This window comes from Anolis carolinensis, chromosome 6 (assembly GCF_035594765.1).
Source record: "Anolis carolinensis isolate JA03-04 chromosome 6, rAnoCar3.1.pri, whole genome shotgun sequence".
In the NCBI taxonomy this organism is placed as follows: Eukaryota; Metazoa; Chordata; class Lepidosauria; order Squamata; family Dactyloidae; genus Anolis; species Anolis carolinensis.
In genome coordinates, this window is record NC_085846.1 from 109013665 (window position 1) to 109041376 (window position 27712).

At 46.5% G+C, this 27712-nt stretch overlaps 1 protein-coding gene and 2 long non-coding RNA genes across 3 annotated transcripts in view; 1 reads left to right on the forward strand and 2 right to left on the reverse strand.

Moving 5' to 3' along the window:
* Window positions 1–8078: 8078 nt before the first annotated feature.
* Window positions 8079–9607, reverse strand: LOC134299973 (uncharacterized). The gene is made up of 3 exons (XR_010007231.1): window positions 9480–9607; window positions 9048–9165; window positions 8079–8925 (listed from the first exon to the last, which is right to left on the reverse strand). It is a non-coding gene; the product is annotated as an uncharacterized LOC134299973 (long non-coding RNA).
* shh (sonic hedgehog signaling molecule) overlaps window positions 9608–27712 on the forward strand; it is a 32029-nt gene continuing 13924 nt past the window's right edge. The window contains exons 1-2 of the mRNA XM_003221928.4: window positions 9608–9922; window positions 21224–21485. Coding sequence (XP_003221976.1) covers window positions 9608–9922; window positions 21224–21485 — 577 coding nt within the window. The remainder of the gene's footprint in view (window positions 9923–21223; window positions 21486–27712) is intronic.
* LOC134299972 (uncharacterized) lies at window positions 12618–15917 on the reverse strand. The gene is made up of 2 exons (XR_010007230.1): window positions 15580–15917; window positions 12618–12999 (listed from the first exon to the last, which is right to left on the reverse strand). It is a non-coding gene; the product is annotated as an uncharacterized LOC134299972 (long non-coding RNA).

Below are 27712 nucleotides of genomic sequence, written 5' to 3' on the forward strand. Positions count from 1 at the left end.
GGACAGGGAGCCTCCTGCCGTCCCCTGGAGGGACTTGCAGGAAGGGAGGGCGGGGCGGAGGGGCCACGCGAGGAGGAAGGCATGTGTGGAAGGAAACACACTTTTCCTCATCCTCCCCCCCCCCCCCCAAAAATAGAAGAGCGGGGGCTGAGGCCGACCAATTCTCCCCAAAAGTCTGCATCGTATTTAGGACCCGCGTGGGAGTGGGAGAGGTGAGGGAAAGGGCGGGGCGAAGGGAGGAGCGAGGATGGGGAGGGCGAGGAAGAGGAGGGGCAGCCAGGTGGACAGGCGAGGTCGAGGCAGAGTCGCCTTCAAGGCTCAAATCTCTTTCTTGGGGTCCTCCTTTTCTCAAACCTTGGAAAACCCCTTGCTCCTCAAAGAAGGTAGGCAGACCTAGAGCTTGGGGAATCTAGTTTGTGGAATGCAACTCCCAGAATCCCTCTTCCATTCAACATGGTCACAAGGGAGCTGAATGCACCCTCTGTGTCCCTAGCAAGAGAAGGCAAACAACTGTGAGGAAGTAACTTTTGTGTAACTTCTTTTCCAGGGCCAGAGCCCTATCCCATCCTGTGTCTCCCTGTTAGATGGATGTAGAGATAGCAGCATCATGCCTCTTTCACTGGCCTGGTTCTATGCTATGGACTCCTGGGATTTGTAGTGTGGCGAGGAGCTTAGGGTGGTGCCCTGGTTTGAGTGTTGGACTAGGACTCAGTGACCTTGGCCAGGAATACTCTCTCAGCCTCAGAGGAATAAATTCTGCCAAGAAAACCCTGGGACTGTTTTGCCTTATAGTCTCTCACCAAACTACAACTCCTGGGAGTCCCTAGAAAATGTGGTGAGACGACTCTAGAATACTGGAATCAATTTAATATTGCAGGGCTGAATGAGAAGCAACTGCACCTTCCCCTTTAAAATAATTTTTTTAAAATACACCAAAACAAATTTTTGTGCACCTGTTATAAACAGAACTGAATCAAATCTTGAATAGTGAGTCAATGCATCACTAAATCCAAATTATTCTCCAGTGAGGAAACATATAGGATTTGGGCCCATTAAGTCTACTGAGATCAGTGCAATGTATTTGTGAGTGTTCATATCTGCAGTAAAGGATTTGCAGTAAAATACTACATCTGAAGAAGTATCCAGGAAAGATCATGTCACCTTTAAACAGTTAAACTTAAATTATGCTGTCACAGTTCTTTCTCCTTTTAAAGAAATCAGAGACTATGTAATAGGGGGAAAGAAAACATATAAACAGAGAAATCAAGGGAGTATATATGGCACAACCAAAGTGTTAGTGACATCTTTTTTTCATGTTGATATTTCAAGAAGTCAGAAGTTCTCCTTTGGATAGCTAGGACTGATGTCTTTATTTCTTCCATAGCCACCCACCTTCCTTCCCTGGTGAAATCCCTCCTAGGACAGAACTCAAGGTTGCATCTATGAGGCCTTTCCTATCTCAGCACTTACCAATCAAGAATCTGCTGAGCTTAGTAAAGTCATAGTTTGAGATATACAGGTGAAGATGCAGAAGCTATCCACAATGCAAAGATGTGGTGGTACTTCTTGTGAGTGTTGTGTGTTTGTCAAAGGAATGAACTATCTTCTCTGCTAAGGAAGGAAGGAAGGAAGGAAGGAAGGAAGGAAGGAAGGAAGGAAGGAAGGAAGGAAGGAAGGAAGGAGTCTGAAAGAAGGTGGCAAGGTCTTGAAAATCTCTATGTGCCTCTAAGACTGATTTATGAGGTTAGGGAATGATAGATAAGGAAGCTACCAAGGCACACACTGGTCCATCATTTCCAAAACTTTGGTTCTCCAGATGTTTTGAACTCTAGTTCACAGAATTCCTGAATGTTGGCCAAACTGGCTGGGGCTTTTGGGATTTAAAACGCAAGAGAGCTGGAGACTGAAATTTGGGTGTTGGGTTATCTAGCAATCATGCATGCATTTTCAATGTGGGATGGTTTATGTAGTTAGTTTTGTTTGTTGCTTAGTAACCTGAAGCCAAAGCTGCATTCTAGAATTGATGGAACCATTTTAGGGGTTTTGCATGTGATGTGGGAAATGGGAGTATACTTCCTGGAGACATACAGGAAGTTACATAGGCCTTTAGAATTTGGGGCATAAAAGAGGAGACTTTCTTTTGTTCTCTCTCTTCACCTCTTCCTGCCTCTTTTTGCTTTTTCTCTTTTTGGCTCTTCATCCAGCCATGCTGCCTGATGTTACTTCTTGTTAAGTGATATGTAGTGTCCTGAATTGTATTCTTTTGGAACTAAGTTTTTTTACCTGTATGACCATCATCATACAAGATTGTGAGTAAACATATTTTTACTATTTTACTTTTGATGTCTCTGATGTTTATTTTATGCGCATGACTCTTTTAAAAGGAAAGAGAGGCTGGCTATTTTGCTTTTTCTCACCTCTGCTCACATAAACTCCTAGACTTCTATATTTTTGTTACTCTGCACCAATATCTAACCATATTGGTATCATAATCCTAACAGGTTATGAATATATTCCTAATATTGCGGATGACTCGCTTTCAACGCTTCCAAAACCTGGACAAGGACTGAAGAGAGTTGCATACTTCTGGAAGGCCCAGGCTCCTGGATAGCTACCTGGCCCAAAAAATCCTGATGATGATGATGACTTCTAGTTATTGAAATCCCCACATCCAAGATGCAAATCTTGAGCCTAAATACCCTAAAATCAGCAGATCCTTTCAGATCTTGGAAGCTAAGTAGGGTCAGTCCTGGTTATTATTTGGAGGAGAGGTCACAAATGAATCCCTGGTGCTGTAGGCTACATTTTGGAGCAAGGAACTGGCAAAACCATCTCTGAAGGTTCCTTGCCTAATAAAAACCCTATGCAATTCACAAGGTCACCGTAGGTCAGCATACAACTTGAAGGCACAGTGTCCTCTAAGGATTCTTTCACACTGCACAGTTCCTGCAGTAGAAACTAGGAGCTCTGACAGAGAAATTGTAAATTTCTGTTCCTAAACTACAATTCTTAGGCTTTCATAAGATGCACTTGTCATAGTAACTGAAGCGATCTGAAATTGGGTATGAATTGAAGGAACAGAAGGAAGGATGGTTCTGTTGATTTATTGTTGTAAATTTGTGTTTTTGTTTTGATTTTATATTGTGATGTTGGGCAAGACCCCATGTGAGCCGCCCCGAGTCCCTTCGGGGAGATGGGGCGGGGTACAAGAATAAATTATTATTATTATTATTATTATTATTATTATTATTATTATTATTATTATTATTATTGTTCAGTTGACATGGGTGGAATGTTGGGTCATTCTTGGGGGGAAGCAAAAATTATTCATCAAAGAACTTTGGCACACAAAAGTAGGATATTACATGGTACCAACTTGGGATGGGATATGGACCTGTGCTACCCTACAAGTCTGGTTCTCAATAGTGAAATGAGGAGGACTCCCCACTTCCTTTGACAGCTGGTTTTGGACTCTTCCAGAAAACACACCCAGCCAAAGGGTCTCACCAGAGCTGAATTTCCTCTCTCTGGAGCAACTGTCTTCCCATTGATTTTTTTTAATCCAAGTGACTAAGAGATTAATCCCTATGCAGAGTTCATTCAGGCCCAGGGACTGGGGACTGGAATTGTTTTGTGGTGTTTGTTTTCCTTCGGTGTGTTGCTTCATTTTTAGTCTGTTTACTTTCTTCAAATGAAAAAATAAAGGTCTTTAAAGCCCAACTAAGTTGACAAGCAAGGTCCAAACTTGAGTTCTCCGGTTGAAACCTTTCTCTTGTTCAGAGCCCTTTTCGAAGAGGTAGATAGATGTCGAGTTGGGGGTGGGATGGCCTCCTTGGCGTCCATCCTGCTTATGGTGACCTTCCTTGGCCCAGAAAAAAACAATTCTTCACCCCGTCTCCCCCAGGCAAGATAAGATGGCTTGGGTTTAAAGTACAAGGAAATCTTAACAGAACCAGTTCAAAAGCTGGCCTGACAGCAAGCATAGATGTGCGGCTCAGAAGGAAGAGCCATGGAGTTCAATGGAATCCTGGGATCTGTAGTTTGGTGAGGCAGTCTTTGGCACAGAAGGTTGACAACCAAAACCACAACTTTCATGATTCCGTAGCACTGAGCAATGGCACTTCAAGTGGTGTCAAACTGCATTCATTCCACAGTGTAAATAGTACAGCCCCACAGTACTTTTAAAGCCTGCCTCTGCAAAATGGAATTGCTCTTTGCCTTCCTTGGAAATAGGATTGGAACAGGGCCGGTCCTCTCATTGAGCAGCATGAAGCAATGGCCTCAAGGTTATCATAAAAAGGGTTGAGGTTATCATAAAAAGGCAGAACCTGCTTCTTTTGGAGATATTTAGGAATTGGATGTGTTGTCGAAGGATTTCATGGCTGGAATCACTGGGTTGCTGTGAGTTTTCTGAGCTGTATGGCCATGTTCCGGAAGCATTTACTTCTGATGTTAGCCCACATCTATGGCAGCCATCCTCAGAAGTTGTGAGGTATATGGGAAACTAGGCAAGTAAGGTTTAAATTAATCTGTGGAAGGTTCAGGGTGGGAGAAAGAATTGTCTGTTGGAGGCAATGTGGATGCTGCAAATAATCACCTTGCTTAGCACTGAAAAGCCTTGCAGCTTGAAGGCCTGGCAGATTACTGCTTGAGGAATGCTTTGTTGGGAGGTGTTAGCTGGCCCTGATTATTTCTTGTCTGGAATTCCCCTGTTTTTAGATTGGTGTTTTTAATTTACTATCTTGATTTTAGAGTTTTTAATGCTGGTAGCCAGATTTTATTCATTTTCATGGTTTCCTCCTTTCTGCTTGTGGATTACAGTGGCTTCTCTGTGTAGTCTGACATGGTGGTTGTTAAAGTGGTCCAATATTTCTGTGTTCTTAAATAGTATGTTGTGTCCAGGTTGGTTCATCAAGTGCTCTGCTATGGTTGACTTCTCTGGCTGAGTTAGTCTACAGTGCCTTTCATGTTTCTTGATGCTGTCTTTGTTGGATTTTCTTAGTGGGTCTGTAGATAGTAGATGGTGTTTTTTCATCAGCTTCCCTATGCTTGATGTATGGTAAGAACACTTCCTCTGGGAGAATCTTTTTCTTTACTCTCATGGCTTGTTCTTGGCTTTGCAGCCCTTCTGATATCTGTGATGGAGTCTCCATTGGCCTGTAGAGCCCAGTTCAGGTGGTTCAGTTCACCTTGGAGGTGGGCTTCTCAGATTCTTTGTACACGGTCTGCCAGGGATTTGTGCTTTTTTTTTTTTAACTTGGGTGATGGTTGGAGTTTTTATCCGTGTGTGTAGATTTTCTGTAGACTGTGTGGCCCAATTTAGAAGTGTGTGGTGTCAGATTGAATAGCTGAAGGCTGGGAAATGGAGGGGTTGGCCATGCCTCTTTTGAGAGTGGAGTGGGAGAAGGAAAAAGAGAGGAAATCTCTCCTCTAAGGAGAGAAAGAGCATTGGACAGCCTCACCCGATGGGCTATAAATATAATTTTCCTGCATGAATTACTTTTGAAATTGAGGTAGTAAGAAGGGAGCTGTGGAGGATTTGGGACCTTTAGAGCTGGAAAAGTCACTTTTTGGAACTCCACCATTTAGGTTCCCCCCCCCCCCCCCCCATTGGCCATGCTGCCTGGAGGATTAGGGGCTAAACTTCTGAAAGTGTGGCTTCTCTCCGGCCTCCTGTGGAAAGCTCCCTCTCTTCCCCGCCTCCCACTTGTTTTATTCCTCGCGTGTAGTAATGGATCCCTCCTTGGTAGCTTCCTCCCCTCCTGCTAAGCTTTGGGTCGCTGGTTTGTGCCTCAGGCCAACGGAGCAGGAAGGGCACGGGACACTTTGCGCCTGGAGTGGAGACTGTGCCGAGGGCGCATTGCCTGCCCCCCTTTTCCTTCCAAAAAAGAAGGGTCCGAAGCCCGTTTCCCTCGTGAAAAGGAGTGGGTGCGTGGGGAGGGGGCTGAGCTGGGGGTCGAGTCCGAAGTCTGCCTTGGGTTCGCCCTCCTGGCTTCATGAGGAGAAGGCGAAAAGGTCCCCGTCTTCCTCGCGCAAAGTTTTTGCGGCTAAAAAGCAATCCGTGCCTGGCTTCTTCTCCCCGAGTGACTTCTTTGATGGCTCAGAGTGAGTTTGGAGAAGTGACTTGGAGGTTCCAAAATCCACAGTCTCGCCAATTTTCGGATTCTGGGAGCGGTTGTGCAAAAGCAAACAAACTAAGACGCAACTTGTCCGAGTTTGGTGGCAGACTCTCTTTGAAAACTTCCAACGGGACGCCTAAAACTTTTCAAACTTTCTAAACTTTCCTTCCCACAACCGAGTCCCTCAAATAGGCACCAAAGACGTTGCAGTTGGGAGCAGAGGGTCGATAGAAAAGAATAATGAGGTATTAAAAGTAACTTTTTTGGAGAAGGGTCGACTTTTTCTTAAGGTCGGATTCGCCGGCGCTTGGTTAGGGATCCCGAGTTCGCTCCCTAACGCGTTAAGAAACAAGCCGAGGCGTTATTCTCTGTCCGTTTCCCGGAGAGTAAATCCATTTATTTCTATGGACGGCTTTCCCAAGAAAGATGGGGAGGCGACGGGGCTTAATGCCAGAGTTTCAAGCAAGTACAGCCTGGAGCCCCCGTTTCCAAGATATCAACAGGTGGTTTGTCCCGGAGAAAAGATCTCCAAACCGGAGCTCAAAGCTCCCAGAATGATCAAAGGCGATTCTACCCAAAGGGTAGTCACACCAGAAGCGATTTGCAGTTTCTCATGTCGCTCCTGATATGGAAAAAAAACCCGCAAAGGGCTACTTTTGACTTCTAGGAAAGTTTCGGGGAGGCTTGAGATTTTCTGAACAGGAAGAATACCTGAACGCAATTGTTCAAAAATAAATTTCCTGGGAGCCCCGAAACTGACCGAGGGAGGACTCAAATAGGTTTGAGAAAAAGCTGAATCCTTCACAAGAAAGGAAAGTCCATATAGACGCCTTATATTTATCTCTCTCTCCGTCCATCTCAGTAAGCAACCTTTGTGGAAAAGTAGGTCCATCCCATATGGGGGGAAAGGTATTTCTCAGTCCACCCCAGTAAGTAACCTATATAGAAAGACCGATATTCTTTATCTCTCAGTCTATACCACTATGTAGAAAGAAGTAGGGATTTTTATATATTTTTAAAAACTCAGCTCTCAATATTGATCCACTCCCAGTCCTTGAGTCAGTGACCTGCTGTTGCTGAGTTCTTGGAAGGAGCTCTGTCTTTTCCTCCCCGTGGAGATGCTGGAGTTGCGGGCTCCCATCTCCGGTGGGGCTGCGTGGATTTGCGTGCCTTTGTCTGCTGTCCGGAGTCTGCTGCATCTCCGGGGAGAGAGGAACCACAGCCAGGGAGAGACACTCAGTCCGCATTATCCTCCGCGCCACTCACTTGAGGTCTGGCTCTGACGTGAGAAGAGGCTTTCAGCGCCAGGGAGAAGGAAGGAAGGAGAAGGAAAAAGCCCTGGAAGCCTTACCTGGGATCAATACCCTCCGAATCGGGAATTCGCCTCCCGTTGCCTCGCAGCTCAGCCCCTCTTTCCTCCAAGGTCTTCTTTAATGCGTCAGTTCTCCTCAAGATGTTTAATGGCTCCTTCCATAAAATATTGTGTGTGAGCATGAATGCCCACACACACACTCGCATACTACATTTCACTTTGCAGGTGGTGAAGCCCAGTTATAATCCTAGACCCATTGCAATCAATAGTGCGGACACATGAGTTGGAGCAAGGCTGTAGCTAAGGGTGTGTGTGTTAGGGGTTCACCCCCCCCCCCACACACACACAATTATTTTCTGACTATGGCCTTGAGTTGGAGATCTAACCTAGCCTAAGAGGGCATCTACACCACTAGATCCCAACTTTTGGGCCTCCAGGTGTTTTGGACTTCAGCTGCCACAGTTCTAACAGCTGGGATTTCTGGGAGTTGAAGGCCAAAATATCTGGGGACCCACAGGCTGCGAAGATTAGTGGTTCCCAACCTTTGGGCCTCCAGTTGTTTTGGACTTCAACTCCCAGAAATCCCAGCTGTTAGAACTGTGGCAGCTGAAGTCCAAAACAACTGGAGGCCCAAAGGTTGGGAACCACTAATCTTCGCAGCCTGTGGGTCCCCAGATATTTTGGCCTTCAACTCCCAGAAATCCTAACCGCTGGTAAACTGGATTTCTGGGAGTTGTAGGCCAAAATATCTGGGGATCCACAGGTTGAGAACCACTGTCATAGAGAAATAGATAGATAGATAAGTAAGTGTGTGCCTTCAAGACACCTGTTGACTTATTATTTATTTATATATATTCCGCCCTTCTCACCCCAAAGGGGACTCAGGGCGGATCACATTGCACACATATAAGGCAAACATTCAATGCCATAACATAGAACAGAGACAGACGCAGGCACGGGCTGGCCTCGAACTCATGAGTGATTAGTTGCAGCTGGCTGCTAACCAGCCTGCGCCACCGCCCGGCCTATGGTGACCCCATAGGTTTTTTTTTTTTTTTTTGCTCGTTCCTTCCTCTGAAATACATCCCAAAGCCCCTGATACTCCCTGGTGGTGTCCCCTCCAAGTACTAACCCTGCCTCTTTCCAAGATCAGGTGGGATCTGGTGCCTTTAGGGCATTTAGGTCAGAGTAAGAGAGAAAAAGAGAGAGGGGTAGACCTAAAGCCAACCTACTCGGAGGAAGATTTGTTCAGAAAGATTTTTGCCCTTGCCTTCCCCTGGTCTCCAGAGTCCACGCTGCTCAGGTGCGGATATATCCGTGCATCCCTATATAACACGCAGGGAGGGATAGACAGACAGGCCCTCAAAATCGAAAGAGACGTTTCTGTTCTCCTAATCCCCAAACTCTGTCAGGTGCCTGGCTCAGCGGCTGGCTCCCCTTCCACGCCTTCCTCCTCCTCCTCCTCCCGACCAGCATCTGCTTGCTCCTCTTGCCCTAGAAAAAGGAGAAAAGTTTCAGAGCGGATGGAGGGAAGGACAGAGAGAAAGAAAGAAAGAAAGCAAGGCAGCCTTGTTGGGGGGCGCCTCTTGTTGCGGGTGCACCTTCCTCTTCATCACCTCCTTGTTGTGGTTGTTGTTGTTGTTGTTGGCCTCCTCGAGGGTTAACGCCTCCTCCCGCCTCGTCCAATCAGCGCGCAGCCCTGGCAGCTATAATATCCCAACTAAAGGCAGGCTCCTTCGCACACAGCGCAGAGACCCACGAGCGAGAAAAGGAGAGAGAGAGAGAGAGAAGGGAGGGAGGGACAGAAAGAGAGTGAGAGCGAACGGCTCCCCGCCTTCCTTCCTTCCTTTTCCTTCCTTCCCTGTTTCCTTCCCTCCCCACCCGAGACGCGTGGCTCCCTTGGCCTTCCCTCTCTTCCTCCTCCTCTTCCTCCCCGGGGCGTCCCGTCCACTCCCGCACCTGCCACGCAAAGGATCGGACGCGAAGGAGGAAGCCGAGGCGAGAGAGAGAGAGAGAGAGAGAGAGAGAGAGAGAGAGAGGCATCGCACCATCGCAGAGGCGCAGCGCGATCCCCGAGCCTCCGGGAGTTGCTTCTCGGGGGGAGGCGGAGGCGCGCAGCCTCCTCTCCTTCCTCCTCCTCCTCCTCCTCGCCTCTTCCTCCTCCTCCGGGGCCGGGATGCGTGTGCCGTGGGGCGCGGGGCGGTGGTGTCGGGCTCCGGCGCTGCTGCTCCTGCTGCTCCTCTGCCCCTCCAGCCTGGCGTGCGGGCCCGGGAGGGGCTTCGGGAAGCGGCGGCACCCCAAGAAGCTCACGCCCTTGGCCTACAAGCAGTTCATCCCCAACGTGGCCGAGAAGACGCTGGGCGCCTCCGGGCGCTACGAGGGCAAGATCAGCCGCAGCTCGGAGCGCTTCAAGGAGCTCACCCCCAACTACAACCCGGACATCATCTTCAAGGATGAGGAGAACACCGGCGCGGACCGGCTCATGACCCAGGTCAGTGGGAGCCCTCCCTCCCTCCCTCCCGTGCAGGCCTCCACCTGCTTCCCTCTCTCTCCTTTCTGGTGTTCACCTGAAACTGGTGACCAAGCTGGAAGGTTTCCAGAGGAGGGCGACTGAAAGGATCAAGGATCTGGAGAACAAGCCCTAGTTTCTTTTTGGCCGTCTACAGAGACGTTGCCCAGGGGATGTGATGCCATCCTGCTGGGAGGCTTCTCTCATGTCCCTGCAAGCTAGAGCTGACAGACGGAAGCTCACCCCGTCTCGCGGATTCGAACCCGCAACATTCAGGTCAGCAGTCCAGCCGACACAAGGGTTTAACCTATTGCGCTACCGTGGCTCCTCAACAAGCCCTATGAGGAGCGGCTTAAAGAGCTGGGCATGTTTCGCCTTCAGAAGGGAAGGCTGAGAGGAGAAATGATGAGAGCCATGTATAAATATGTGAGGGAAAGTCATAGCGAGTGAGGAACAAGCTTGTTTTCTGCTGCCCTGGAGACTAGGGCGAGGAACAATGGCTTCAGACAACAGGAAAGAAAGGAGATTCCACCTGAGCATTAGGAAGAACTTCCTCACTGTGACAGAGAACTCTCTGCCCTGGGGTGTGGTGGAGGCTCCTTCTTTGGAGGCTTTGCAACAGAGGCTGGATGGCCATCTGTCGGGGGTGCTTTAAATGCCATGTTCCTGCTTCTTGGTAGAATGGGGTTGGACTGGATGGCCCACGAGGTCTCTTCCAGCTCTAGGATTCTATGATTCTATGGTCGAGGTGCGTTTGGGACCCCAGTCAGTCAGAGAGAGGGTTTTGCCCCCCATTCAGACCTTCCTCTGCGGCTGGGGCGGGTCTTGGCCCCCTTTCTAGCTTGCCTTTGCACCTGCGGCAGGTCCAAGTGGCCCTTGGCCCTCTCTGGCTCGCCTTTTCCCAGGCCAGTCCGAGAAAGAGTTTCCTACCCCTCCACCCCATTCAGACGTGCATTTAGGGCCCTTTTTCTCGCTTGACTTCCCCACTGGAGCATCCCCACAGCCTCCCCCTTCCTGGTCCTTGACCCTCTCCATCCGACAGCCCAGGCCAGTCAGAATGGGTTTCTGTTGGGTTTCATCCCTGAGCTGCCTAAGTCTCTCCTGTCATCAAGTTTCCAGTCCTCAGCGAGAAGCCAGTCTAGAGACAGAGCTGCTGGTTATGAACTTTACTTCTGGTGCTCTGCTGTGCTGATGGTGGAATCGCCCCAACTGAGGGTCATTTTTGAGCTTAGCAGTTTCCCCATTCAGGTGGGTCTTGGGGGTCCCCACTAACTTTGCAGGAGGGAGAAGTGCTGCAAGGAGGAGGAGAGGAGGAGGAGGATAGAAGGGAGGGAGGGAGGCTCCCCACCTGCGTGCCTTAATGCCTGCCGTGCCTGCCTTTGCCTGGGATGGCGAGGGAGGCGCAGAGACTCGCGTGGCGGGCGTGGGGTGACACTCGCGCCACCCCGATGCCCTTCCCTGCCACTTGGTTGGTCGGTGGGTTGGTTTAGCCGGTTCTGACTGCCTCTGCCTTCCCCCTTCCCTTTCCCTCCTCTCTCCCAGGATCCGAGGGGAGCCCACTCCACGCGGCGTCCTCTTTCTTTCTTTCCCTCCCTCCCTCCCTCCCTCCCTCCCTCCCTCCCTCCCTCCCTCCCTTCCTTCCTTCGTGCACCTTGCGCTTCCTGGCCAGGCTCCCTTGAGGTCCAGAGGCCCAGAAGGAGAAGGGGAAGGAGAAGGCACGGGTGACGAGAGGAGCCTCTCTGGCAACCGACGCCTCCCTCCTCCCTCCCCTTCCCTCCTTTTCCTCAGAAACGCGGTCGCCATCCCCTCGTGGGCCACTGCGCCCAGCCGAGCATTCAGAGATCGATTTCCCTTTAAGGATGCTCCCCCATTAGACCTGCTTTGCTTTCCCACCAAAGGCCGGGGGGAGGGAGGGACGAGTAACTTAACCAGCATTGCATCACTTCAATGGAGGAGAGAGAGAGAAGGAGAAGAGCTCAGACGGAGGACTCTGTGCGTGAATGAATCCTCCAAGACGCCTGCTTCCTTTTCTTTCCTTTCCTCTTAAGTGGCTGACAGGGAAAGGGCTTTTCCTGAGGCTGTTAGGAAGTCCAAAACACCTGGAGGGAGCCTTAGTGGACCACAAGCTGCACATGAGCCAAGAGTGGGATGAGGCAGTGAAAAAAGGCCAGTGCCATTCTAGGCTGCACCCAGAGGGAAATAGATAGTGTCAGGGTGGGTTGAACTCATAGTCTTGTCCTATTCTGCCTTGGTCGGTGGTCTTTACCTGGAAGGATAACCCTGTGTCCAGTTCTGAGCAAGAAGGAGATGGACAAGAGATGGGTAGCCAAAAGCAGCTTAAGGAGCTGGGGGTGTTTAGCTTGCAAAATCATAGAATCATAGAATAGTAGAGTTGGAAGAGACCTCATGGGCCATCCAGTCCAACCCCCTGCTAAGAAGCAGGAAATGGCATTCAAAGCACCCCTGACAGATGGCCATCCAGCCTCTGCTTAAAAGCCTCCAAAGAAGGAGCCTCCACCACGCCCGGTCAGGGGTCTTTACCTGGAAGGATAACCCTGTGTCCAGTTCTGAGCAAGAAGGAGATGGACAAGGGATGGGTGGCCAAAATGATCAAAGGTTTGGGGATGATGGATCCCTCTGAGAAGCAGCTTAAGGAGCTGGGGGTGTTTAGCTTGCAAAAGAGAAAGTTATTTATTTATTTATCATATCAGAAGCTGTTATGTATTTAAAAACACAAAGTTAACTTGGCATTATGCTAAATGTCCTTTGACCACTTGGAGTGACTCTGGTGTTGCTATAAGAAGGTTCTCCATTGTGCATGTGGCAGGGCTCAGGCTGCATTGTAAATAGGTGGTCTGTGGGGTGGTTGTATGTCTTTCGGGCTGTGTGGCCATGTTCCAGAAGTATTCTCTCCTGACCTTTCGCCAACATCTATGGCAGGCATCCTCAGAGGTTGTGAGGTGGTCTGTGGTTTGCTCTTCTCCACACTCATGTCGTGGACTCCACTTTGTGGCCCCATTTCTTAAGGGTGGCTTTGCATCTCGTGGTGCCAGAGAAGGCTGAAAGAAAGGGACAGGAGAGCCAGATTTAAGTATTTGAAAGGATGCCACATTGAGGAGAAAGGGACCAGCTTGTTTTCTGCTGCTTTAAAGACCATTTATCTCATCACACTTGAGCTTGGATCCACTTTAGGCAAGGGGCTTTAAACAGCTCAGCCAGCCAGGTCCTGGGCCTCACCAAACGACAAACCACAGAATTCTGCAGGAGGCAGAAACCAGATTTAAAGTGGATTCATGCTCTAGTGTGATGAGGTCCTTGCAAGACACAATGGAGCCGGGGATTCAATTGGCAGGAAAAGAGAGCCAACTACAACGGCCTGAGGGCTAGAGCTCTTCAGCAGTGGACTATGCTGTTGCTACTGGAGTCTCCTTCTCCGCCAGACTCCCATCTTTTTCAGCAAAGGCTGGATGGCCATCTGTCGGGAGGGCTTGGCTGGTGTTTCCCGGAAGCCCTCCTTGATTATTATGTTTATAATAAGAGAGAGAAGAGCTCAGACGGAGGACTCTCTCTGTGTGCGCCTCTATATGAATGAGTCCACCGAGGCGTCTGCTTTAGCTCTAAGGCTGGGCTAGAAATAGGAAGCGGGTCCAAGGTGTCCATCGTTCTTTTCCTCTTCCTTCTGGTGGGGATATTCCTCCCTCATCCCTCCTTCGCCTTCCTCCTCTTCGCCCAGTTCCGGAGTTCCTCCAAACTACCTGCCGCCCAGCTTGGCATCCTTCCTTCCTTCTTTCCAAATATAGGTCAACAGTCTTTCCTCTTCCCCCCTCCCTCCTTCCCTCCCGCTATTAATATATTTAAGCCCCACCTTCGGGTCTCTCCTGGAGACCAAGGAGGCCGAGTGGGGAATGTGGAAGGGGCAGAGGGGAGGCTTCCCTAGCCCCCTGCTTGCCCTAACCCCCTCCTGTTGGGTCTGCTTCTCTCCTTTCTCCTCCACCTGCTTTCCCGCACGTCCAGGAGGGAAGGAGGAGGCAGAGAGAGACACAGAGAGAGCGAGACAGAGAGAGAGACATCTCCTCCCGACCACCTTAAATCTCCCGGCTGTTACCTGGGGAGGGAGGCAAAGAAGAGAGGCACGCGCCTCGCCGCCACGGAGAGCGAAAATCAAAGGGCGAGGGAGAGGCAAAAGGAGGCAGAGTCCTGGTCAGGGCCGTGGGGAGGGTCCCCGGCCCCATCCCGCCCCCAAAGCGGCAGGGAAAAGGCGCCAATACGGGGCGAGAGCGAGACAAGGGCGCCAAGGGTAAAAGGCCGGAATCATTGGGTTGCTGTGAGTTTTCCGGATTGTCATAGCCGTATTCCAGAAGCATTCCCTCCTGACGTTTCGCCCGCATCTATGGCAGGCATCCTCAGAGGTTGTGATGTATATTTGAAACTAGGCAAGTGGGGTTAATATATGTGGAAGGACCAGGGTGGGAGAAAGAACTCTTGCCTGTTAATGTTGCAATGAATCACCTTGATTAGAATTGAAAAGCTTTGCAGTTTCAAGGCCTGGCTGATTCCTGTCTGGGAGAATCCTTTGTTGGGAGGTGTTAGCTGGCCCTGATTGTTGCCTATCTTGCCTTCCCCTGTTTTCAGAGTGTTGCTCTTTAAAGTGTTGCAATTGGCCACCTTGATTAACACTGAAAGGCCTTGCAGCTTCAAAGCATGTCTGCTTCCTGCCTGGGAGAATCCTTTGTTGGGTGGCCCTGATTGTTTCCTACCTGGAATTCCCGTTTTCTAAGCGTTACTCTTGATTTACTGTCCTGATTTTAGAGAGTTGTTTAAAAATATTGGGTAGCCAGATTGTGTTCATTTTAATGGCTTCTTCCTTTCTGTTGAAATTGCCCACATGCTTGTAGATTTCAAGGGCTTCTCTCAACCCGAGAAATCAGCCATAGCAGAGCACTTGATGAACCAACCTGGACATAGTATATTATGTGAGAACACAGAAATGCTGGACCACTCTAACAAACCATCATGTCATTGAAATCCTCAAGCATGTGCATTAAAAAAACCCCTCTAAAATCAAGACAGTAAATAAAGAACAACACTCAGAAAACAGAGAATTCCAGATAAGAAACAATCAGGGCCAGCTAACATATCTCAACAAAGGATTCTCCTAGGCAGCATGGCTTTGAAGCTGCAAGGCTTTTCAATTCCAATCAAGGTGGCCAATTGCAACATCCACACTTACCTCCAACGGACAAGAATTCTTTTTCCACGCTAGAGATATATAAACCCTACTTGCCTAGTTTCCAACAGACCTCACAACCTCTGGGGATGCCTGCCATAGATATGGGCGAAACGTCAGGAGAGAATGCATCTGGAACATTGGCCATACAGCTTGGAAAACCCACAGCAGCCTAGGCAAAGCTGGTGTTGGTTGGCTCTGTCGCGCCCCTTGCTTGGAAACCCCGTCCTCCTCTCCTTCTGTCTCTCAGTCTCTCTCTCTCCTTCTCTCTCTCCTTCCTTCCTCCCTTCCTTCCCCTCCTCCTCCTCCTCTTCTTCTGCCGAGACGCGAGCTCAGGCTGAGCCTCGTGCGGCGGTGGCAGCGGCGGCGGTGGCGAGTCAAGCCCCTCTCCCGCATTTTCAGCTCCACTTACTCTCCTCGCGTATCGATCGCAAACGGCTAGGATTTCAGCTTGTATCCTTTTGAAAGAAGGCCCAGGCGGCTCAGGAGGAAGGCCGTGGCTGCTGCTGGGATCCTAGGAAAAGCCCCTCTCCTAAGGAAGGAAGGGAGAAAGGAAGGGGAGGGAAACTCGCGTGGGGAGAGGGCGCGCGGAAAGCCAGGCGTGCGTGGAGACGGTGCTTTGCCTTCTCTCTTTCGGAATAGCAAGGAAGGGAGGCATTTTCTCTCCAGGAGACCCACAGTTCCAGACCTCCCCTTCTTTTCCTCCTTCTGTCCTTCCTTCCTTCTACACGGCTGCCCTCCTCCTCCTCCTCCTCCTCCTCCGCCGCCGCATTAGCTGGCAGCGCTTGAACTTCTGACCTTCTGTCAAGTTCCCTCCGAGAGAGGAGAGGAAGGAGGGGGAAAAGCCCGGCCGCTTCCACGCCACGCGCGACTCCCGGGGAAGCCTTCCCTCTTGACACACGCGTGAGGAAGGGTGGAGGAAACCTCAGGAATTGCTGCGAGTTTCCCGGGCTATGTGGCCATGTTCCAGAAGCCTTCTCTTATCGCATTTCGCCCACGTTCCAGAAGCATTCTCTCCCGACGTTTCGCCCACATCTGTGGCAGGCATCCTCAGAGGTTGTGAGCTCTGTTGGAAACTAGGCAAGTGGGGTTTATAATCTGTGGAATAATGTCCAGGGTGGGGGAAAGATCTCTTGTCTGTTTGAGGCCATTGTGAATGTTGCAATTAATAACCTCGATTAGCATTTCATGGCCTTGCAGCTTCAAGTCTTGGCTGATTCCTGCCTGGAGAAATCCTTTGTTGGGAGGTGTTAGCTTGCCCTACGTTCAGCAAAGGACAAGAGCTCTGCAGGAGTCTACCGTATACCATGCAGCTGTGGACAAGTCTACACAGGGACCACCAAACGCAGCAATGCCCAAACCCGAATCAAGGCACATGAAAGGCACTGCAGACTAACTCAACCAGAGAAGTCAGCCATAGCACAGCACTTGATGAACCAACCTGGATACAGAATATTATTGGAGAAGACATAAATGCTGGACCACTCTCAGAACCACCATGTCAGACTACACAGAGAAGCCACTGAAATCCACAAGCAGGTGGACAATTTCAGCAGAAAGGAGGAAACCATGAAAATGAACAAAATCTCCCCACCAGTATTTAATAAACTCTAAAATCAGGACAGTAAATAAAGAACAAGTCGAACAACACTAATAAAACAGGGGGATTCCAGACAAGAAACAATCAGGGCCAGCTAACACCTCCCAATAAAGGATTCCCCAGGTAGGAAGCAGCCAGGCCTCGAAGCTGCAAGGCTTTTCAAAGCGAATCAAGGTGATTCATTGCAACATTCACTCCTGCCTCCAACGGGCAAGAGTTATTTCTCCCATCCTGGACTTTTCACAGATATATCAACCTCACTTGCCTAGTTTCTAACAGATCTCACAACCTCTGAGGATGCCTGCCATAGATGTGGGCGAAACGTCAGGAGAGAATGCTTCTGGGAATGGCCATATATCCCGGAAATCTCATAGCAACCCACGGACCAAGGTGTGTCTTTCACCCCCTCTGGGATTGGAGGCCAGCGTGGCTGGGCTAGGAGCGGGTTTCTGACTCTGTTGACCTTGGCCAAGGCGCGCTCTCTCAGCCTCAACCATCACCATCACCACCACCACCACCTCCTCCTTCAAGGTCGCGCCTTCCTCTTTCCTGTCTTGGCCAGAAAGCGACCTCAAGGCTGGACTGGGTCCACTTTCCGCCCCGGCGCTTGAATGCCTCCTCGGTGGAGAGTTAATATTCAACTGGGAAAGGGAGGGAGAGAGAGAGAAGGAACCTGCGACAGGTGACAGCGGCCCATGTTTCGGCTTCTCGGTGCCCCTCCCCGTCTGCTCCAAGGCTCCCTTTTAAAGACTCCCTTATGTCTGGAGACGAGATAAAGGGGGCCAAGGCATTGGTGACAAAGCTGGAAGCAGCAGGCTCAAGAAACTCAAACTTATGACTTAAAACCTCTCACATTGTAGGCCAGATATGAAATTAATTCTACAGGGTAGACGCACTCTTAGGCTGGGGTTAAATCTACACTACCATGCAATGCAATTTGAACTAGGTTGCTGTGAGTTTTCCGGATTGTACGGCCATGTTCCAGAAGCATTATTTCCTGAGAGTTCACCCACATCTATGGCAGGCATCCTGAGAGGTTGTGAGGTCTGTTGGGAACTAAGCAAGTGGGGTTTATATATCTGCGGAATAATGTCTAAGGTGGGAGAAAGAACTCTTGTCTGCTTGAGGCAGGTGTGAATGTTGCAATTGAGCGCCTTGATTAGCATTTAATGGCCTTGCAAATTCAAGGCCTAGCTGATTCCTGCTTGAGGGAATCCTTTGATGGGAGGTGTTAGCTGGCCCTGATTGTTTCATGCCTGGGTGTCCCCTGTTTTCAGAGTGTTGTTCTTTATTTACTGTCCTGATTTTAGAGTTTATAGACAGTAAATAAAGAACATTAAATGCTAATCAAGGTGACCAATTGCAACATTCACACATTCATATTCACAGATATATAAACCCCACTTGCCTAGTTTCCAAAAAGACCCCACAACCTCTGAGGATGCCTGCCATAGATAGGGGCAAGACATCAGGAGAGAATGCTTCTGGAACATGGCCATACAGCCCGGATAACTCATAGCAACCTAGTGATTCTGGCCATAAAAGCCTTGTAGTTTGAACTACATTATGTGTCTTATACTGACCATATAAAGCAGCTCTAGATCCAGTCTGAGTCCTAAACCCAAAGCCCTACATCAGGTTTGCTGTACTTTAGTAAAAAGTTTTACAAGTGTGACAAAGATAACACAACAGAATTGTCTTTTTCTCTGTTTCCTCCTTTTTTCTTTACTGAATTGGGGGTGGGAATTCCTGGTAGTCTTTTGTACTTAAGGAAAATTGGAATGCAGATGTGCCCCCCCCCCCCCGCCCCAAAAGAAGACTAGGGCAGCATCTACACTGTGGAACTAATGCAGTTTGATGCTACTGGAAGGACCATGGTTCAATGCTATGCATGGAGTTGTATTTTGCAAAGTCTTTCACCTTCTCTGCCAAAGAGTGCTGGTGCATCACCAAGCTACAACTCCCATGAGTCCATAGCATTGAGCCAGCAGTTCAAGTGGTGTCGAACTGCATTCATTCTACATTGTAGATGCATTCTACAACTCCTAAGAAATCCAAGAGGTCTGGGCCACGAATAATTATTATGCAGTGGTGGCAGTGAGGAATGAGAACATTGGTACACCCACAAGGACTAAGCCTCCCTAAATGTCTATTGTCTAGCCTTGCACTAAATGAAAAAATCAGTATAACATTTAAAAATACAGTTTAGCAAGGGACAAACCAACGTATTTCTGAGATGTGAATGCCATTCAGTGTCTTCCTCCCTTTCCAATATTAGAAATTTGGTGGAATGAAGGAAAATATATTTGGAGGGGCAATGTTGTCATGTTGCCCCCCTCCCTTTCCATTCCTGAGCACATGGATGGCAGACTGATGTAAACACTTTTATTCTGGGGCTAATCTTTTCCAGGGCCTGTTTCTGAGTTGTAGTTTTATTAGGCCTTTAGCTGTCTCTCTACCACAGATCAGAGGTGCCTCATCAAACTACAAGTTCCAGAATTAGGTGGCATCAAACTGTATGGATTCTACAATGTAGGCACACCCTCAATAAACCTACAGAAAACATTGGCTCCGAAGTTTTGCTAACTTGTGGGAAACCATACTTTTGTCTCCTTCACGTTCCCAAAAGATAAATAGGAGGTTGGGAAATAGGAAGGTGAAAAGGATGGTCTGTATTCAGTACTTTTTTAGTGCTTGACTCACAGAATTCGGTTCTAGGGCCGACCCACAACCCAAACTGTGGTATTAATGGTGTGTGTATTGGGTGGAGAAGAAGAGTAAATTGAGCAGATTTTCCCACTACCATTTGCAGACAGCTGATATTGGGGCTACTAGAGCTGAACTGGGCATAAAAGTGAACTGGTAGCTAGTGGCACAAACTGAAAATTATAAAAACTGAGTGGTGAGAGGGAAGATATAAGGGATCAACAAAAATATGGGGCAAACTTGGATGCAACAGTTGTCCTGAGCCCATGCCTGGTCTAAGGGTACATCTGCACTACACTACTGAATGAATGCAGTTTGACGCCACTTTCCATGCTATAGAATCTTGGGATTTATAGTTTTCTGAGGCACCAACACTTTTTGGCTTCTCTGCTTGTAAAACTATAACTCTCATGACTCCATTGCATTGAACTTAGGTAATGGAAGTTATGTCAGACTTCATTAATTTGACAGTGTCGGAAAATACCAATTTTTAAAGCTGTGCCATCTAGGGAGAAGTTTGCTTGCTTCCTTTACTCAACCAATAGCCACAGAAAGTTGTTCTACAATCCCTTACTAGGTTTATTAATACAATGATAAGGCTCGCCAAAAGATATCAGCTTTGGAGGTGCCCAAATTTTTTTTAGCATGGGAAATGTTGCACTAAACAAGGGAGCCAGCAAAGCTTCTCAAAACACTTGATGGCTTCAACATCTCTTCTTTAGAGTTAGGGGCTTCCATCCAAGGCCTAGAAGCCTCCCACAGACACGATGGAGTAAACCTTCCCTTATCCCCAGTCACATTGGCCATAATACTGGTAGGTGGAGAACTATGGGAACAAGTAGTGGAACAAAGTGTCTCTAGAGGGGAGAACAATTGGACCTTCCACCTTAAGACTTGTCTAAAATTGTGAGAGATCCTAAGGGTGATTTAAAGGCAGCAGTCCTAAGCCAATCTCCTGTGCCCTTGCTTTGAAAGCAGGGGTTGTTGTTAACTACTTTGGGATGATAATAATAATTAAAAAAACATGCCACTTGCCAAATTTTTTGACTGCTTTCGTCTCCAACTTCAGACTCAGCTTGTCTATCTTTCTCACTGTCTTCCTCGCTTGATTTCAAGAGATCCCTAGAAATAACACACTGGAGAACCCGAATCCTGGGCGGTCTGTGTACAGGAAGGTGTAAAACTACAACTCCTGTGGTTCCATAAGGTTGAGCCATTGCAGTTGAAGTGTGGCAAACTGCATTCATTCTACAGTGTAGACTACTAGATGCACTGCCTGGACTTCTGTAGCATCTCCTCAGATTCTGGAGGGTTTCCTTCTAAAGTCAGGGTGCTATACCATGGAATTAATGCCGTTTGATACTGTGAATTTTAGTCTGCAATTTATCAACGGATTTTAACTTGTATTTTAACTCTGTGTATCTTGTGTGCCTTTTAATAGTGTTTTATCTCGTGTTGTAATGATGTCATAATCTGACTCCAGCTGCAGAGAGGATTATTATTATTATTATTATTATTATTATTATTATTATTATTATTATTATTATCATTATTTCATGGTCCAAAACAACAGTGAGCACTGTCTGAAAGAGCTGGTAGTCAATTGTAAGTAGTAAGTTCATAGTAAATGTAAATGGGCAAACTTTGGTCCTCCGGGTGTTTTGGACTTCAGCTCCCACAATTCCTTTCAGCCTACCGGCTGTAGTAAGTGACTAACCCTGTGTCTTGCCTTGTGCTTGTTTCCCTGCAGCGGTGCAAGGACAAGCTAAATGCCTTGGCCATCTCAGTGATGAACCAGTGGCCCGGGGTGAAGCTGCGTGTGACCGAGGGCTGGGACGAGGACGGGCACCACTCCGAGGAGTCCCTCCACTATGAGGGCCGTGCCGTGGACATCACCACCTCAGATCGGGACCGCAGCAAGTACGGCATGTTGGCCCGCCTTGCTGTGGAGGCTGGCTTCGACTGGGTCTACTACGAGTCCAAGGCCCACATCCACTGCTCTGTCAAGGCCGGTGAGTGAGACTTGCATGGAGGTGGTGGTGGGGGAACATCATTTCATCAACATCAAGGATAACATCGGCATTAAGTACTTATTAGTAGTAAAGTTATTTTAAACTCTGCATTAATTCCATGGTTTAGCACCCTGGCTTTACTACTAGTTCTTACTACTGATAGTAAAGAGATAGTATGCCCACTTTGAGCTGGGGGACTCTTGGGATGAGAAGGGCGGGATATAAATGTAGTAAATAAATGCTTCTGTGCGAAGTGAGGAGTATTTAACATTCATTTATTAAAGCAAACACTATGTAACAGAACAGATGTCTCCTCATTGAGCTCTTCTACCACCTTGGCCTTCTTAATTGTCCCAAACTCCAGTGACAGCAGTTTGTAAGAGTTGGTGTTAAGTGTGTAGTACTAGGAGTAGGCTGATAATAAACATTTCTGTCCAAAGGGAGGAGTACAGGGTGTTTTTAAAACATGGACTCGATTTAAAATTGTTCCTGCTGTATTTCACATTCATTTATTAAAACCAACACTACAGAGTAGAATAGATCTAGTTCTTATTGAGCTCCTCTGCTACCTTGGCTCCCCCATTGTCTAAAACTCTGGTGACAACAGTTTGTAAGTAAAAAAGCAAAAAAAAAAAAAGCACCACTAGTAAGTATGTGGTAACAGTTGTAGTGCTAAGGGAGGGGTATTTCATACTCATTTACTAAAACTAACACTCCATAGTAGAACAGAAGGAATCCTCACTAAGCTCTTCTAATACCTTGGCCTCATCAATTGTCCACGACAACAGTGGGCACTGTCTGTAAGAGTTGGTGGTCAATGGTAAGAACTTACTACTAGTAGTAAGTTGATAGTAAATGTTTCTCATGCAAAATGAGTATTTCACTCTTCAGTTATAAAAACTGACACTATGGCAGGAAAGTCCTATGTAGTAGAAAAGAAAAAACCCTTGGTGACCTTAATAACCTAATGTTTGTCCACAGTAGTAAAATCACCAGTACAGCTTTTGTAATACAAGCTGATTATGCCTTGTCCAAAATTCAGAAGTGTTTTGGAGTTCAGATTTTGGAATACTTCTATATACATAATGAATTATATTGGACATTATATCGAGTCTAAACACAACATGCATTTCTGTTACATATACTCTTTATATATACAATCTACAGGTAGTTCTATACACAACATTTTTAATTATTTTGTGCATGAAACAAGAATGGGTATATTTATCTGGCAGAAAGCACCTATGTCGACAATTTGGATGTTGACGTATTTTGGATTTTGGAATTCTAGATAAGGGATGTTCAACCTGTAGTAAAACCTACCCATTTGGGACTAGTCATTTTTACATAAATGGAGATCTGAGTGGCCATTGATTCATAGCAATTACTACTATTAGGAGTATTTTTTTACAACTGCTTGTTTATTACTGTATTACTAATTTACTATCATATCCTATCCAGATACTATCTAGATGGGTGTCATTCTTGTTCAGTATATATTAGGGAAATAGAGTGCAGCACTCTGGATAGCTCCTATAAAGTTTGGACTAAACACCAAAGTAGGTTGTTGACCTGTCTATAGGAAAGTTCCAATTGGTATTAAGAAATAGGGAAAAGTAATGGAGGGATAGAAAATGGATAATAGGAGATAGTGAGGAATGGAGAGGTCTATTTCATGATAGAGTAAAAAGGATGCAGGCAGTGGACACATGGCAAGAAAATCAAGTTGCAAAAAGAGTTCATTTGTTTCTCCTAATTGTAAAAAACATGGGACTTGCCTCTTTGAGTAATTCAGTGATTGGCAAGAGGAACAATAGTCAATCAAATAATTATATGGTTGCGACCCAAGTGCTGAACTGGATGGATTCACTTCAGATACATCTGTGTGTAAGGCTCTATGGTCATCAAGCTTTTCTTAAGTGTGTAAAGCCATGGAGCTGGGCCACACCACTTCAGCACTAGAAAAAGTAACTTCTCCAAGCTTCCTTCTAAAGCTGATTGGCAAAGGTTCAGGAGGCTGATGAGAAGCTGCCTCTTGTGCTTGAATGTAAATTGAGCAAAGGAGGAAGTTGGCAAGATGAGCATCCCAGGTGGGCACTTGCTAAGGGTCCCTTGATAGGACTCAGTCCTCTTATTCTAAGTGTAGTGGGATTTAGAACCTTCTTATGATGGTGTGAAGCCTGCAGTGAAAATCCTTAACAGTCAGCCTTGAGTAATTAATGAAGTTGACTCTATCAAATTATCCAAAATTGAGAAATAACAACTCAGATGTTCATTCATGGATCATTGGACTTGCAGTCAACATCTGATTGGGCATCTGATCGGAACTTCAGCCTGACAGAATCAAAGCTCGGGGAAAACATTTCTTCTTTTGGATAACTACCTTTTATTTTGGGTGGCAAGTCTCATTGTCCTCAGCAGATTCTGGGTACCCTTCCACACAGCGATATATAATCCATATTGAAATGGATTATATGGCAGTGTGGATTCAGATAATTCAGTTCAAAGCATATATTGTGGATTATCTGCCTTGGTATTCTGGATTATATGGCTGTGTGGAAGGGCCCTGAGACTTGTCATCCCAAAACGTTTCTGAGCTTCCAAGGCTTTCATAGATTTACAGTGAGTTGGATGAATTGCATTACCTCTCTGCTTGGTAGGTCATTTGATCCATAAAGTACTTAATTTCTGAGTATGTGTGAATGCTTTCTTAGAAATTGATTTGAGGCAGAGTGGTTTCTTACAGAACATGGTTCCTCTGACAGAAAGGCTGCAGCCCTCAGTTGCATTTTTGCTATTGGTGGACCAAAAAAAATAGTGTTGAGCAAGAAAGTAGAACTAGTCCTGCACAAATTCTAGTGTATTTAGTGGCACCTTTTCACCATTCCTTTCTCTGTTTTCACCCTAAAATAAGTATAAAACTAGTTTTTCCATCTCTATAGTATCTACTTTCTTCATCTTCCTTGTTGCTCTGCAATAATGATAATTTTGAACACACCCAGCTCTTCCTAAAAATGCAGTTCCTATCAATCTGGATTACAAATAGTGACCATTGAAAGGACCAAAAAAGGACCTTTAGTTCTACCTGGACTTCTGGGAATCCCCTGTTCTTATAGCACCACCTGCCGGGCTGTTTGAGAAAGGCGTAAAACATGTCGTTAGGATCTTACTAGAGATGGAAGAGAATCATAGAATCATAGAATTGGAAAAGACCTTGTGGGCCATCCAGTCCACCCCCTGTCAAGAAGCAGGAAAATCACATTCAAAGCATCCCTGACAGATGACCACCCAGCTTCTGCTTATATGCCTCCAAAGAAGGAGCCTCTACTACACTCCAGAGCAGGGAGTTCCGTTGCTGAACAGCTCTTACAGTTAGGAAGTTCTTCCTAATGTCCAGGTGGAATCTCCTTTCAAGAAGTCCATTCATTCTAACAGGAATGCACAATCAAAGCACTCCCAAGCGATGGCCATACCCAGTTCCCTAAGCTGTTCCTCATACGGCATGATTTCCAGACCCTTGATCATTTTGGTTCCCCTCCTCTGAACTCCTTCAAGCTTGTCAGTATCCTTCTCAAATTGCTCAGAACTAGATATAGTATTGTAGACGAGATCTCGCCAAAGCAGAGTACAGTGATGCTATTACTTGCCTTGATCTTGACTTCTTTTGATGCAACCTAGAACTGTATTGGCTGTTTTAGCTGCTGTATTACACTGTTGACTCATGTTCAGCTTGTGATCTACGAAGACTTCTAGATCCTTTTCACCTGTACTACCATCAAGCCAGATATCGCTCTTCCTGCACCTGTGCATTTCATGCATTATTTCTAAGTGTGGTATCTTACATTTCTCCCTGTTGAAATTCATTTTGTTAGTTTTGGCTCAGCTTTCTAATTTGCTAAGTTTATTTTGAATTCTAATCTTGTTTTCTGGGGTGTTCGCTACCCGTTCTAATTTGGACAAGTGTGCAACATGGATAAGCATGTCCGCTATTTCATCATCCAAGGAACTGATAAAGATGTTGAATAGCACCGGGCCCAGAACAGACCCTCGTAGCACCCACTGGTCACTTCTCTCCAGGAGGAAGAACACCCTTTGGGTTCGGTTGGTCGACCAATTACAAATCCACCTGACAGTAGCATTGTCTTGCCCACATTTTACTAGTTTGCAAGAATATAATGGAGCATGTCAAAGGCCTTTCTGACATCAAGATATGCTACTTCCAGGGCATTCCCTTTATCTACCAACCTGGTAACTACTTACAAAAAAAGATAAGATTAGTCTGGCATGACTTGTTTTTGAGAAGACTATGTTGACTTTTAGTGCTCATGGCATTCTTTTTTAAATGTTTACAGATTGTCTGTTTAAGGATCTGATCTAGAATCCTTCCTGCTGTTGATGTCACGCTGATTAGGTGATAATTATTTGAGTCCTCTTTTCCCCCCTTATTGAACATGCGGACAACATTTGCCCTCCTCTAGGCTTTTGGGATTTCTTCTGTTCCCCAAGAATTATAAACATTTATTGCCAGTGGTTCTGAAATTACTTCTGCCAGTTCTTTCAATACTCATAAATGTAGTATATCTGACCTTGGAGGCTTGAATTAATTTACAGTAGCTATGTGTTCCTGTATTACCTCTTTACTTATTCCGTGCTGCCTTTCCCCTACTTTATCATTTGCTCATTTTTACCCAGGTTGAGCAACGTTTTCGTTTTTTTGGAAAAGGCAGAGAAGGTGCTTCTCTGTCAGTGACTTTTAGAGCTGCATGTTTTAACACCTCCTCCTTCATTTGTCTTTTGCGTTTAAAGAAAACTCTTCTGAGGGAACCAAGAAGCATGCAAGCGCAAAAGAAAAATAATGACCTTAACACTAAATATACCAATTGACACAAGAAGGAAGGGTTAAGAAAAGGTGTGAATGAGTCCCATTCATGACATTGAGTGAAAATTTAGAGAGAACTCCACTGTGAGAGCAGATCAGGTTCATTCTGTCCAGGTTTCATCAACAGGCCCATTTTCTGAGGTTAGGCCAAGGGTGTAGCTTATTTCCGCACCTCTGATTTTTGAATGCAGTTCACAGTACAGCCCAATATCTGATCCATAGGCAACATTTGGCACAGTAGGTTGACCCATCCAGCAGCCCACAGAATCTTGGGATGAAGTCTTTCCTGCTTTGAAAGCCTTCCTCATGATGAATCTCTATCCCTTCCTAGTATTCTCCCTTCCCTTCCAAAAAACAAAAGCTTAGCTATCCGAACAGTAATAGAAAACCTTCCTTCCTTATATCCTGGCTAGATCGTTGAGTGCATATGCACATATTATACATATCTAAAGGAGCCTGGGATTCACTGTTGAAGCCACAGCAACATAGTTAACATACGGTTTTGAGAGTCACAGCATTCACACAGGGTAATGCCCAGAGTTAGTTTCAGCACAGATGGGAAAAGCCTTCCCTGACTTGAAATTCTCCAGATCTGTTGGGGTTCAAATTCCAACATTATAAAGTGTGTTTTTAATATATGTATGTATGTGTGTGCGTGTGAATGAATATTTTAAGGGACATCTGAAGTCATGCTGATTAAATTAAGGCAAGTAATACCATCAAGTATCACAATGCCAAATCAATTAATTTTAATTCCCCCAACCCTCCTTTCTCTCTCCCTATCATTCTGCATTTTTGAAAAAACAGATTAACAAAACTGCAGGATGGAAATTCATATCGGTTCAGGTAATATCTGATAAATGAATTAGGATGTGAGGCATCCTGTCATGTCCTTCAGTTCAGGCAGCAAAAGTTCTTGGTCTAAACTAGAACTGTGTGCACAGAAAGCCACTGAAGTGTGGAAATGGGTATTGTAGACTCAACAGTTAGAGTAAGGGTTGTTGCCACTTAAACTGGGTGGTAGACAACCTTGATTACCCCTAGACTGCCTGCCATCCCCAAATAGCATGATAAAGGATTATGGGAACTGCAGTCCAAATCATCTGTTGGAAACAAGGCTCTTGTTTCCAATGCAATCGGCTCTTGTCTAGTGCAATAGGCTTGTGAACTACTCCCAACAAAGTCAGCGTGAAGCAAATGATACTGCTATAAAAAGTTTATAGAGTTATAACATCAGTCAATAATTCATTCCTTTGAATTATTTTTAATAGTCCTTTGATGCAATTTACTTTGACAGGCAACTGTTACTCCATGTTAATGTCAGTAGTTTGGAATGTGTGTGCTTGTA